Genomic DNA, 15156 nt, shown 5'->3' on the forward strand with positions numbered 1-15156 from the left:
CCTGAATTTTTATTCTTTTCTATATGTATTTACATTGGGCGGCCCATTTGACCTCACTGATATGCTCTTGGACTGGATTTGTCTTATATGCTGCACTGCACAGGGATCGGCATTATGTCATTACATTGCTTATTTTGGATGGTCACTAGAGGCCTGGAGGGCTTGTCACTATCATTGGGACATATTATGTAACACTATGTACTAATCACTAGCCACACTTCTGTGGTATGTGGTCTTTACCCATGTGATATATATATGTTTAATTATTCTTTAGTCATTTCAGGATAACACTGAGAAACAGATCTATGGAATTACATATAGGAGAAAATGCAAAAATAATGGTCCCAATAGTAGGGATTAGTTCATATATGTAGGGGAGACACAAGGTCTCAACATGAATCTTTTTTCAGATAACAACTTAACAATAGCCTAAGTGGGGAGAGAAGAGGTGGGGGTTGGGTGTCATGGTGGGTTCACGAAGAACTTTTATAGGGAGCCTATTACTTGTTTCAAGCTGCCCAAACCACCGCCAACATGAATCAAACCCTGGTTTCGCTATTGTATCCTGATATGTTTTTCTCTGAAACCCTGAATTGCTTCAATACCCCACTGTTTTAGTTTCTGCCCCACATCTTTCCAGAAGTTTCTGATAGCATTGTTATCCCACAAGTGTACAATATTGAATCATTATCATAGTTGTATTATTCAATGTGATATTTTCAGGTTTCTGTGAGAAGGCCGGTCCTTTTACCATGCTACATCTTCATTTTGTGTTTTTATCTAAATACTTATTATTATAATAATAATTTTGAAATGCTAGCTGACGCCATTCTTTGACTAGTAAATTAGAATTACATACAGTGGTGCTAATTTTCCCATCAAGTTTGACAAATTTGAAAAGAACCTACTCTTTATTCAAATCTATTCTGGAATAGAATCTATTTTACTTTGTACATGTAATGATGCCCAATTTAACAAAACAGAACACTAAAAGTGACCCTATTTAGAAAGAAAGCAAACAACTTTTGGCCTATCAGAAGGGCCTCCTCACTGCTTTACTACAGCGTTTTTGGGCAATGCTTGTTCATTAAACTCAGATTAAGTCTTCTGAATTGTCTCTGTGACATTAGAGATTTATGGAAAACCAGATGGTCACTTTAAAAACTATGGGTAAATTCATTTCAGTGCTGAGACTTAAAATAGAACTTGTATGGCCTTGTAATGTATGACCCTTTTGATATGCCTTGAGGGATTAGCACATTTTAGCACTCTTGTGTGAGCCTTCCCAGATAACTCCACACATGGAAACTTTCCAAACTGTCGTTACAGGTCAAACCCCCCCCCCCCAGATTTTGGCGTCCAACCCAGATTTTTCCATTTTGTCTATACATTTATACCAATATTAAGAGTATTTTAGGCAATTAAACAATTTATGTACAGTATATAATCTAGTTTTTCCTAACTGAGCAGTGCTAGTGTGGTCAGTGGAAGCTGCGCTGTGTTCCAGATGAATGGTCACTGAGTTACATTCATGTCTCGCAATATCGAAATGCATCGTTGTGTTTCCTGAGTACAGGGCATCAAAGTTTGGAAAAGTTCTAGTCTATAACCTTACAGTAAGACATGGTCGAGTTCTCTTTTTTTTTTTTTATAGTCTGTAGTATTGCTCACCATTTCCTCCCCACCAGTGACAGCGATGTCCCATATCTCCATATCTGTTCCGTACATCCCTGAATGACATTTTCCTGTAGCTATAGAACTTGAACATTTTATTTAACATCATCTGCCCTTAGCAGGAGCCTTACTGCACTGGATAACTACAACATTTCACATGGTGTGAGCATCAGAAGATGGTGACCTCAATATGCCAGCCGGATCCGGTCACTATTGTTCCTGCTTTTATTACGATTCCTTTTCATATGATATAAAATGAGCGGCAGAATGTGGATAGAATACAAAACATAACATTGCAGAGTTTTCTACAGCATAAGTGACCTAGATAGCTTGTTTCATTGCCCCAGAAAAATTCATAATTCAGTGAGTTATCCTCTATATTCAAAATGTTACAGGAAACCGGTCAGGTCTGCAAACACTGTTAAACCACCACCATTTTGTTGCACAATCTTATTCCTGCGTTCAAGTTGCTTTTGAGCTATTATACTTCTTTATAAATGCAAATAAAAGTGCAAAATCAATTTATATACTGCTGCATAACATATTCAAATTAACATAGACTAATCCTCCCCCAGGAGCTACAACTACTCCCCTATGGGCGTGATTGAAATTTCCTATGCTGCCCACATCCTCTGTTCGCCCCTAAACACTTGCGCTTACGCAGGGCATCTTAGGTGCCGTGTCTTATGTAGTGGAGCACTGCCTCCGAGGAGCGTGCAGTGGAGCACTGCCTCCGAGGAGCGCACAGTGTGCTGATAAAGCCAGGGACAGTACACCTGGCTCCACTTCACAGGTTCCAGCACCCTAGACGTTGTCCTGTGAGATAATTCAGGGGCTGACGAGAGGACAGCAGCAGTGTAGGTAACTTCAATCACACTGTCATGATTGAAGTTATTGGGCCAGGATTTGGCCAGGTTAATAAACACCCCCCCCCGACTAGTCCACATTAATTTGCATATTGTCTGAGATGGTATATTATCTGATTTTGCACAAATAGGTGCATGCATTTGGTAAATGAAATACATAATTTTAATGCAGAAAAAAGGTTTTATGACTTAATAGTGGCAGTTCATCAGTGCTTGGAAACCTGGCAGGTTCAGTTTAAAGTGAACCTATCATGTGAAAAAACACTATTAGCCTGCAGATATGGTGTTCATCTTCAGGTTAATAGCGTTTTGAAGCTGCCCAGCAGCTGCACTTACACCCCCGATGGTGGGAAGAAATTAACATTATTCTACCTGTTAGTGTCCTGGTTTCAGTCACAGGGGCGGTGCCAGTGTGGCTTCATTTACCGTTCTGTGTATAGAGAGCAACAGCTATGACCGCAAACTCTGTGTGACTGCAAACTTATGAATCCCCCCAGTGTACGCAATGTGTACTGTGAGGATTCGTCGGTTTCTGACCAGGGAATAGAGGGTATGTATGCGTTACACATACTCCCAGTCGGGCCTTGCCCTATATACTTGTATTGAGTGAGGCCGCTCCCCATCTAGTGATACTGCCATCCAGTGGGCTCATCCGACTAGAGGGCGCGGCCTCGCTCCATACAAGTGTATGGAAATGAGGCCGGGAATATTTACTGGCTGGGAATATTTATCGCTTATACATACCCTCCGATCCCATGTTAGAAAGCAGCAAATCCCCACAGCACATAGTGCATGCACTGGTGGGATTCATAAGTCTGCAGTCACACAGAGTGACTGCAGACTTATCGATTTGGACTGGACAACCCCTTTAAGGATAGAAAATATACAGCTCTTGCCAAAATTAAGAGACCACTTCCAAATGTTCAGTTTGTCTGATTTTTCTCTTTATAGGTATATTTTTGAGTAAAATGTAAATTGTTCTTTTAGTCTACAAACTTCTGACAACATGTCTCTGAATTTCCAAGCAATAATTTTTTTTTTCTGAAAAGGAGAAATGATCAAAATTAAAAAAAAAACAAAAACCCAGTGCTTTTAGACCTCAAATAATGCTAAGAAATAAGTTCATAATCATTTAGAAACAGCAATGCTAATGTTTTAGCTCAGGAAGAGTTCTGAAATCAATATTTTGTGGAATAACCATGATTTTTAAAAACATATTTCATGCGTCTTGGCATGCTTGCCACCAGTCTTACTCTGCTTCTGGCACAAAAATGTAAGCAGGTCTTCTTTGTTTGATAGCTTGTGACAATCCATCATCCTCTTGATTACATTCCAGAGGTTATCAATGGGGTTCAGGCCTGGAGAATGGGCTGCCCATGACAGGGTTTTGATGTGCTGGTCTCTTAATTCTTGCCAGAGCTGTACATGTACACTACGTAGAGGTCTTATTTCCATTCACAGTCTTTTTGCAGTCATATAAACAACTGCTAGGTGTATGTATTTCGGTCCTGGGGAAATATAAGTAGTACAACTACAGTTAGTTCTAATTATGTTGCTCAGTGTCAGATACTACTAGAAAGGAGTCAGGAAAGATGAGAGAGGAGCTGTGAAATAAAAGCTGCTCTCTTCTTAACTATCAGCTGTAGCAGTCAGCATATAGTAAAGCTTCAGCAAAATTATTGTTATTACTATTATTATCATGTAGAAGAGGGTACACCATAATCAGTTGTCTTCCAAAGGAGAATGTTGTGGAAGACCTATCATGACTTGCATTCTTCAGAAATCCTATTGATTTCAGTAGGCATTAAGTAATCCTTAAAGTGGTTGTTGTGTCACAGCATATTGAATATGAGATCATTGGGGGGTCCAACAACTGCCCTCTCACCCATTAGCTGTATTGTACCGGATGCATACATTTTCATCAAAGCTGTAAAGTGCAGCTCCATTCAATGTGTAGTAGCTGCTGCTGAGTACTGGAGGTCCACTCCTGTTCTTCTGAGTAGTTCTGCTGTGCATGGCAGCAACTGCTACACATTTAATAGAGCTGAGCTATGCAGCTCTGACCAAGTTTAGACATCCAGCATCCCCCGGCACAAGTAACCACTGATTGGTGGAGTTTCCTTGTGTCGGTCCCCCACTGATCTCATATTGATGACCCATCTTGCGAATAGGTCATCAATATGCTGTAACTGGACAATATCTCGGCGCTGCAGGAAATTTGAACAGATATTGCTAGGTTTTAGCAGTGATTGTTAGGGGTCACAGTAAAGACCCTTTTAACAAATATGTTAACATTTTGGGGTGCTTTCAGATCAGGTCTATGTAATAGTGGATATATACTGTATTGACATTCCTTATACTGTAGCTAAATTGATTAACATTTTTCTTCTGTATTTAATAGACAAATGATTTGGATACTTTCTTTTCTAGGGACTTCTTTTGGGTACTTGCCAAGTAATGTTTGGGCATTGTATTAGACGTGGGCGGCGTGCCAGCAGTGCCATTACTGATGTAAATCCCTGCTGAGCATCTCCTACAGCTGATATGAGAAATTGTAAAATGGTGACATACTGGTTCTGCCGATGCCAAGGAAACTCATGACACAATACAAGCTAAAAGCTTGACTGTGAGGGCTGAATTAAACCATTATTCTTCTGATTTTGTCTTTTCAGTCTCTGCAGAGCAAATTGAACATCTACACAAGCGCTTCATCTACCTAACAGGAGACAAGCCTGTCCTCAGGTACAACCAGGGGTTTGCCTCAAATCCTAAAGTGAAGTGTACTTTACTGTATATTCTGTGTCTGGGAAATAATGTAGTCGTATGTATGGAACTTCTCCATTTTTTATGTAGAATTTCCTTAGTATGTAAAGATAAGTAACATATTCGTAAATGTATATAATTAGGAAATTGCTGTGACATCACACCTGTCTTTTTTCATCAGGTAAGTGTGGTATGGTGACATGACACCAGTTACCTACTGATAAAGTGAGGTAAACAGTAAACAGTTGTAACATTACTGGATGTTTGGATCCATTTATACCAAGGACACACATCCCTTTTTGGATTAAAGGCCACATTGCCAGATTGGACCAACCTGATGGGCTGCAATAAAACATCATATACATAAATATCTTATAGGGAGCAGATTCCATTCATAGGACTCCCACCTCTCAGGAGGATACAGGACCTTTTCTCTGCCTTTAAAAATCCAGAAAGTAAGAGAACATGGATTCCGCTTTCTCCATTGTAGTTTATGAGGTGTTCAAGTCGAGGGTTTCCCTTCTCCCATAAACTACAATGGTTATGGCAGAACTCATATATGGTCACTGCTTCACTTCATCTACTCCTTAGCTTGATGATGACATGGTATTGGTCATAGACATGGCCACACAGCAGACCATTATTTGTTACTGAACCCTATGGTGCTACCTGCCACTCCTCTACTCATTAACATGGAAAATCATATCAGCAGGTACCAGACCCTGTCGGGCATGTCTGTGACTAGACAGTTGAAAGCTACACAAAAAGGCATCAAGGGCAGCATGTGACCCCCAAGCTGCCACTTGTGAAACCCTGGTTTATACAAACCTGCCGATTAACAGAGCTGCCACTAGGAATTTTGGGGCCCCATACTGGGAAAATTTTCGGGACCCCTTTTAGACTCCACCCAGGCTCCATACCAGCCCCGCCTCCACCGCTTGAACTGTCCACAGTCCCACCGCTCTCTCTTGGAAAAACTCCACTTCTCACCAATCACACATTAACAGTTCCCATTCCCAGATCACACATATAGCCAGCAGCTTTTGTTTTGGCCAAAAGATTTTTTTTACTCTTCCACCACAACAAGGTAGACTCTTTTGGCCGGGCCCTACTCTACTCTAACCTATTAAACTTTTGTTAAAATATGCAATACAATTTAGGCATATTTTTATTTTTCAATTTTTAAAATGACCAAAGATATCACATACAAGAGACAAATACCACCGCACCATGACCAGACACCATATTGCCACCACATAGTGACCTATAATACCACATACAAGGAACAAATGCCGCCACACCATGTCCAGACCACATATTACCACCACAGTGACCAAATAATAGCACATACAAGGAACAAATACTGCCACACCATGGCAGACAACATTGTACCACCACACAGTGACTGAATAATATAACATGCAAGGAACAAGTACCGTCACACCATGGCCGGACCACATATTACCACCACATAGTGACTGAATGCTACAATACTGATCATTAATAAAAAACACAGTACTATCACCATAAGTGCCATTATACACAGGAGATCTGTAGTTAGTATGCAGTGTCTATGTACAGGTAATACAGTGATCACAGTTGACATTATACACAAGAGCGCTGTATATAGTGCCAGAGTACAAGTAATACAGTGATCACCGGTTACATTGTACACATGAGCTCTATATTTAGTGTCAGTTTACAAGTAACACAGGGATCACCAGTGACAATTATACACAGGAGCTCTGTATATACTGTCAGTGTAAAGGTAATACAGGGATCACCAGTGACATTATACACAGGAGCTCTGTATAAAGTGTATAGCGTACAGGTAATACAGTGATTACCAGTGGCAATATACACAGGACCTCTGTATATATTGTCAATGTAAAGGTAATACAGTGATCACTGGTGACATTGTACACAGGACCTCTGTATATAGTATACAGTGTATACTGTCAGTGTACAGGTAACACAGTGACTCACCAGTAATGTCTCTAGGTGAAGTCCTTCATCTTTGCTTTTCATCTTCATCCAGCGCAGACCACCATCATTTCTTCCAGCCAGGGCTCGTCTCTGCAGTTATCTAGAGCTCCGCTTGCAGAACACATTACTTAATTTTTTCCCAACTTCTACACTACACCAGATGAAGAAAAAAAGGCGACATAGTGTCGCTGTACACAGTAACAGGACTTCCCCCCCATTTAAAACAGTATCCTCAAAAAATAAAAAAATACATCACTGCAGTAATAATATCCCTTAATTAGTTCCTATGGTAATAATATCCCCCATCCTGGACCCCATATATCTCATTCCTGGCTCCAGCCATATGTTCTCCCATCCTGGCCCCATATGTTCTCGCATCCTGCCCTCATGAGTATTCATTCTTCCCACATATGATCTCCACATAATGCCCCATGTGTCCCATGATCCTGCCCCATCTGTCCCACAATCCTGCCCCATGATCCTGCCCCATCTGTCTCCATCATATCCATCCTGCCCCATATGATCTCCCCATACTACCCCATCTGTCTCATGATCCTGCCCCATGATCTTGCCCCATCTGTGTCCATTGTATCCATCCTGCCCTATGTCTCTATCCTGCCCCATCTGTCTCCATCCTGCACCATGACCCTGCCCCATCTGTCTCCATCCTGCCCCCGTGTCTCCATCCTGCCTCCGTATCTCCATCCTGCCTCTGTGTCTCCATCCTGCCCCCGTGTCTCCTTCCTGCCCGATGATCCTGCACCATGTGTCTCCATCCTGCCCCATGATCCTGCCCCATCTGTCTCCATCCAGCCCCATGACCCTGCTCCAACTGTCTCCAACCTGCCTCATGATCCTGCCCCACCTGTCTCCATCCTGCCCCCGTGTCTCCATTCTGCCCGTCTCCATTCTGCCCCGTGTCTCCATCCTGCCCCATGATCCTGCCCCATCTGTCTCCATCCTGCTCAATGACTCTGCCCCATCTGTCCCCATCCTGCCCCCGTGTCTCCATCCTGCCCCCATGTCTCCATCCTATCCCCGTGTCTCCCATCCTGCCCCCGTGTCTCCCATCCTGCCCCCGTGTCTCCCATCCTGCCCCCGTGTCTCCCATCCTGCCCCCATGTCTCCCATCCTGCCCCCATGTCTTCATCCTGTCAGTGTGAGGCCATTATACTGTATGGAGCACTATGTGAGCACATTATACAATATGAAACACTATATGAAACACTATGTGGGGCCATTATACAGTATGAAGCATCACGTAGGCCATTATACAGGATGGAGCATCTTGTGGGGTCATTTTACAGTATGGAGCATCGTGGGGGCCATTATACTGCATGGAGCACTATGTGGGGCCCATTACACTTTATACAGGACTATGTGGGGGCCATTACACTGTATGGAGGACTATGTGGAGCCATTATACTTTATGGAGATCTATGTGGAGCCTGTTTCCTAACAAACAGGCAATCCCCACATGTATTCAGGCTCTCTAGCAGCTGCAAATCATGCAGCTATGGCGACAGAAACTAAATCTCCAAACACATCCAAATACTCGGAGATCACCCGAGAATGCTCGGGAAATCTCAGCTAACGAGTATACTCGCTCATCACTACACTTGGTCTCAGAAAGGTTCACCATCACTGCCCTAGGTGCTTCACAGACGTTTATAACGTTGAGCTGTGAAAATAAAAAAAAAAAAAATCAAATTTTGACCACAAAATTTTTTTTTCGCCCCAATTTTTTATTTTCACAAGAGTAACAGGAGAAATTGCACCATACAATTTGTTGTGCAATTTCTCCTGAGTATGCCGATACACCCCTTATGTGGGGGGAACTACTTTTGAGGCACAGTGCAAAGCTCAGAAGGGAAGAAATGCCATATTCGAGTTCAGATTTTGCTGGAATGGTTTGAGGGTGCCATGTCAAACTGGCAGCGCCTCTGAAGTGCCAGAACAACAGAAACCCCCCATATATGAACTCATTTTACAAGCTATACCCCCTAATGAATTCATCTAGGGGTACAGTGATCATATTGACACCACATGTGCCTCACAGAATTTTATACCATTGAGTGGTGAAGAAAGAATAAATTACATTTTTACCACTAAAATGTTGTTTTAGACCCATGTTTTAAATGTTTCTAAGGGCTAATAGGATTTTTTTACAACAAATTGAGGTCCATTTTTTTTTTCCTGAGTGCGCCAAAACCCTATATGTAATCGGGAAATACTTTTCGGGTACAGATCAAATCTCAGAAGAGAAGCCGCGCCATATTATAGTGTAGATTTTACTGTTATGGTTTGTGGGTGCCATGACCCACTGGGAGAGCCCCTGAGGTGCCAGAACAGCAGAACCCCCCTTAAGGGATTCCATCTTACAAACTACACCTCTCAATGAATTCATCTAGGGGTGCAGTGATCATATTGACACCACGGGTGTGTCACAGAATTTTATACCATTGTGCAATGAAGAAAAAATAACTACATTTTTACCACCCAAATTTTGTTTTAGCCCCAGTGGGTAAAAATGGCACAATAATTTGTCCCACAATTTCTACTGAACGTGGCAATACGCCATATGTGGCTGTACAGTGCTACTTAGCCACAACTGAAGAATTGGTTTTATTTATTTTTTACGCCATTCCTCGTGCGGTATAAGTGATTAGGCGACGTTATTCTTTGGGTCGGAGCGATTACAGCGATATCAGATTTATATAGTTTATGTTTGGCTGTTGTCACTCACTGAAAGAAGCTTTTTATTGCATCGCCATATTTTGGGAGCTATAATTTTTCCATATTTCGGCCGACAGAGTCATGTGAGGGCTTGTTTTTTGCAGGACGAGTTGACATTTTTATTGGTACCATTTTTGGGCACCTAACATTTTTTGATCACTTTCTATTCCAATTTTTGGGAGGCAGAATGAACAAAAACCAGCAATTCAGGATTTTTTTTTATGTCGATCCGCGTGTGATGAAATCGATAAGGCATATTTATTCTTTGGGTCAGTACAATTACAGCGATACCCCATTTATATCTTTTTTATGTTTTGGCACTTTTACACAAAAAAAATAATTTATTGAAAAAATCATTATTTTTTTGCATCACTTTATTCCGAGAGCTATAACTTTTTTATTTTTCTGCTGATGGAGCTGTATGATGGCTTGTTTTTTTGCAGATTACGTTTTCAGCGGTTCCATGTTTATTTATATTCGTTTCTAAATCGCATTTTATTCCACTTTTTGTTAAGCAGTATAATGGCAAAGCATTTTTTTTTACGGTGTTCACTAAAGTGGTTAACTAGTGGGACATTTTTTATAGTTTAGGTCGTTATGGACGCAGTGATACCAAATATGTGTACTTCTATGGTTTATATACTTTTTGTATAAAAATTTTTATTTATGGGAACAATATATATATATTTTTTTTTTACGACATCGGGTCACCATGGCAATGATTGGGACCCTTACATGACATTGCGGTTTCTCCGATCCAAGGGACGAGAAATGCTGTAATCGAGTTCGATCGCAGAAATTAGGGGTTAAAGTGCCGTGAGCGGTGCGGGACCGCTCCTGGCAGTGAGTGCCAGGTGTCAGCTGTCAGAATCAGCTGACACCCAGCGCAAAATCTCCTGGATGTATCCATCCGTCCAAGGTCGGTAAGTACCAGGCCATAGGGAAATGTCCAAGGTGGTAAAGTTGTTAATACCCTGTTTACACAGAGACAGACCACAATAAACTGTGTGCACTGAACAATCCATAATAGATCACTCAGTACACACAAGCTGCCGTAGTTCTCCGCAGTGTGAGTGTTGTTTACACAGATCGATTTACCACCAAGATGGTCTTTTGTGGAAACCAGAATATCATATCACCGGATAAACAACCTGTCAAACTTTTTACATTGAAGATTACTGTGAAATGAGTGTTCTTAAGAATACTCACTCACGATAATCTTTAAGTATCAATAAAGCTCAGTAACCTACAGTGTCAGTTTGGCGCCATTATGCTGATTAAAATGATGGATCTCCTATAGATGACAAAGATGCTACTGCACAGGCAACGCCGGCGCCATCTTGGTGGAGACAAATTTTATTTTCTCTATCAAAATGCCGCCAGTGCAGTTTTGATAAGAAATATTTTTTTTTTTCTGAAGAAATTTATAACACTAAATAAAATAATTAAATGGTTATTATAGATCTGATCATGCTACAGGCCAGATGCCCCTTCAGCGCCTGCATGATGAATGCAATTTTTTTTCAAAACAATAAGGTACCGTATACAGTATCTAAAATAGGGGGGCAGGGGACTGAGGGATCAGTGACCTGTCATAAGCCATACAAATGAATATGTAAGCTGAGCACCACATAACCCCCCCCCCCCCCCCCCACAGGCCACCCAGGAACACGAGAATATCATTAACTGAAAATAAAGCATAAACAACAACCACAAGACGCATTTCATCAACCCAAGTATCATTTTAAGCAGTATAACGGCGCCCCCCCATCAGTGTCTGTAGTGTACTGAGCACAATCCTGCTGATAGGTTCACTTAATAAGTAATTACTGGTAGTGCAACACTTTACGAGTTACCAAATTACAATACTGCACATCGATTCCATACTTGCCATTCTCACTTTTGATATAAGTTACTAACCCAGATCACTGCAACAACATTATATTTTCTATGGAAAGTACCTTTACAATGTATTGCAGTGTATTCTTATATTGTTGGCATAGGATGGACTGCCACGTAGGAATACACTAATACAAGGAATTGATATTTCATCTTGGGCATTTTAACGAACTTATATGTTTAACAAGTTAAATCTCATTAAGAAACATTGAACTGATCTTCATTAGATTGTTAATTAGCTCAATCATGTTCCAGTTCCCTTGGTGCACTATTTAGCAGAATGTTCTGAGATCAAACTTATACTGATTCTTTTTTTTAAAGTGTACCTACGATACAAATTACAGACCTCTCATTCTTTGTAGGGGGGAAAACTTGCAAAATCGGCAGTGTATCAAATACTTATTTTCCACACTGTATATGTATCTGAAGGTCAAGAACATTGCATTTGACTTACAACTGCAGGGTATATTTAGTTATTGAGAGAGTTATCATTCTTGAAATATTTGTTGAAACAAAGTTCTTGACATTCTGTTTACTTTAGTGCAGAAGTTTAAAAATAAAAAGTAACTTCTACAATGTGTATGCTGTATGAATGCTTTTGTAATCATTGACACATTCAGGTGGTGAAAGTGTAAAAGTCATTTATCCCACAAAAAAACTATGATGGTAAAGTGAGCTGAGCTTTAACTACAGTCTAGTTTATGACCAATCACAAAAAATGTTTCTAAATTGATGTTCTATCCTAAGATACCAATCAAAGATCAGGAAGTGATTTAACAAACGGTAAATCCTACAAATCAGTAGGTGTTACCAAGGTGAATAATAAAACCAGTCACACTGTTCTTTAGAGAGGACAATTATTATTATTATTATTGATCATTTTTATTATTATAGAAGGTTAAAAACAGGTGAACACATACCATATAAAAACAGGTGAACACATGTATGAGGAAGGGCCCCCGCCGAGTGTCCGGGCAGGAACCAAGGGGACCGTCATCTAAGTTCCTAGGGAGCCTGTTTCTGGGGAGCAGAGTTAGGGGACGGACCGCTGAGAGTGACAGAACGATAGGGGGCGGAGCCTATATAAAAGGCCGGAGCACGCCAGTCAGAGTGAGTCAGCAGAATGGGAGAGAAGGAGCAGGAGACCGTGGAAGTGCCAGGGAGCGAGAGCCACGAGCAGAAACCAGAGAGGAGGACAGCGACGGTAGGGAGGCTCACGGTGGACTGCAGAGAGACGGCGCAGAGCCGACCGACAGAAGACCGCTGCTTCACCCCAGCCCGCGGCCGTTGCCACCTCACTCCAGCTCGCAGCTGCGGCCTGCCCGCAGTCACCCGCGGCCTCTGCCGCCTCACTCCAGCTTGCGGCTGCAGCCTGCCCGCAGTCACCCGCGGGCTCTGCCACCTCACTCCAGCCCGCGGCTGCGGCTTGTCCATTGCGCTCGCAGCCGCCACCGCTCTGCTCCAGTCCGTGGCAAGGACCGGGCCGTCGCGGGTCACCTAGTGCAGCCGGTGGCTGCGCCTGTGGCCTACCGACTGCCACTCAGCCCCGCCGCTGCCTGCCCCCGTTCAGGAGCTGCGGCCTCGACTCTCCCACCCCCAGGCTGCGTCCCGCCGCCTCTGCCAAAGAACCTTTCTAGGGCCTGTTGTGCCCCTGCTTCGCCTGGGCGTTGGTACGCCCGAAGACTACACCAGATCCTCAGTAGCTGGGCCCAGCGGCTGCGACGCCGAAGCACCATAGTCCAGGACGCCGAGGGACGTCAGGATGGATAAGTGACACCACATAATTAAGGACCCGTAGTCGGCCATACCCCGACCCTATAGTGGCCGGCCTTTGCCGGAGTAGTCGTGTTCTTATAACCAGTGTTTGTTTGTACTGAGTCCCTGCGAGGACAACTGCTGTTATTTTGTGTGGTTGCTTAGGATAGCCGTAGCGGCATCAATTCATAAAAGTTATTACTAAAAGTATAATCCGTCTCGTGCCTCGTCACTGCATCCCTCGTACCTGCGATGACCACACACACACATAAAAACAGGTGAACAAATACCGAATAAAAACAGGTGAACACATATAAAAACAGGTGAACACATACCGTATAAAAACAGGTGAACACATATAAAATAGGCTTTAAAAAAAGGTGCAAATTTAAAGAAGAATTGGTTTAAATGATAAGCAACACTAACAGCAAGACAAAAATTAAATAATGGCTCGGGCCCATAGTTTAGGAGTCTGCTATATTAATAAGCAGAGTGCTCCCCTATCACTTATATCGCACCTGTATTATTTTAAGACAATGATGTGGGATTTATTAATGTATCTGGAACACTATTCCCCGGGGATTAATTTCCCCTAATGTTCATTTTATTAATATTATTGTTTCATGGATAAAACATAATCAATTTTTTTTAACTTTTTTTTCTAGTAACAGAGATTTTGAAAAGGTTTCAGACTTGAAGCAGAATCCAATTAGAGACAAAATAAAGAAAGCTTTTTTTGACAGAAGGTAAGTTTAAGAAGGCGCAAATGGTCAAATAATTCATTCACTGCCATGTTCTTCTCACTTCTGTCACATGCAAATCCTGAATGTTCAGTATTAGCGATGAGCGAGTATACTTGTTGCTCGGGTTTTTCCGAGCATGCTCGGGTGTCCTCTGAGTATTTGGCGTGCTCGGAGATTTAGTTTTCGTCGCCTCAGCTACATGATTTGCGACTTCTAGACAGGCTGAATACATATGTGGAATGCCTGTTTGTTAGGGAATTCCCACATGTATTTAGCCTGTCTACAAGTCGAGCACCCCAAAATACTCGGAGATCACCCGAGCAACGATGCTACTCGCCCATCACTATTCAGTATGATTATTGCAAAGGCTAGTAATAGACTTCCTAATGCTTTCACTAAATTATGAAGTTATTCACTTATTAACTTATAGATCGCTGGGGCACAACTGCTGCGACGCCTTATCTCAAGAATGGAGTTTAAAGGCAATCTATCAGCAGAATTTCATTTTCCCAACTATTTATATACACGTGTAGCTCTTTCAAAGACAACTCCAGTAATACGCTTTACGTAGCCAGTCCATTCCTTTGTTGCTGAGAAATCAGAAGTTTAAGTGACATGCAAACTAGGCTGAATGACTGTGGTAGATCTAAAGTCTTTATCTCTCCACCTCTATCCCCCGCCCAACGCTGCCTCCTCCTGTTTCACTGATGGCTCATAAATTGCCTAAAGTCACA

General features: G+C 42.0%; 2 protein-coding genes across 4 annotated transcripts in view; one reads left to right on the forward strand and one right to left on the reverse strand.

The window, feature by feature from the left end:
- TESC (tescalcin) overlaps positions 1–15156 on the forward strand; it is a 75291-nt gene that overhangs the window by 40817 nt on the left and 19318 nt on the right. For all 3 annotated transcript variants that reach the window (XM_073561193.1, XM_073561278.1, XM_073561114.1), the window contains exons 2-3: positions 5213–5282; positions 14345–14425. In XM_073561193.1, coding sequence (XP_073417294.1) covers positions 5213–5282; positions 14345–14425 — 151 coding nt within the window. The remainder of the gene's footprint in view (positions 1–5212; positions 5283–14344; positions 14426–15156) is intronic.
- Positions 3463–15156, reverse strand: part of FBXW8 (F-box and WD repeat domain containing 8) — a 235416-nt gene continuing 223722 nt past the window's right edge. Inside the window, exon 12 of the transcript XR_012227014.1 lies at positions 3463–4048. The gene's annotated coding sequence lies outside the window, so the exon portion shown is untranslated. The remainder of the gene's footprint in view (positions 4049–15156) is intronic.

This window comes from Dendrobates tinctorius, unplaced genomic scaffold (genome assembly GCF_039654945.1).
Source record: "Dendrobates tinctorius isolate UK_male_01 unplaced genomic scaffold, ASM3965494v1 ptg000003l, whole genome shotgun sequence".
Lineage (NCBI taxonomy): Eukaryota > Metazoa > Chordata > Amphibia > Anura > Dendrobatidae > Dendrobates > Dendrobates tinctorius.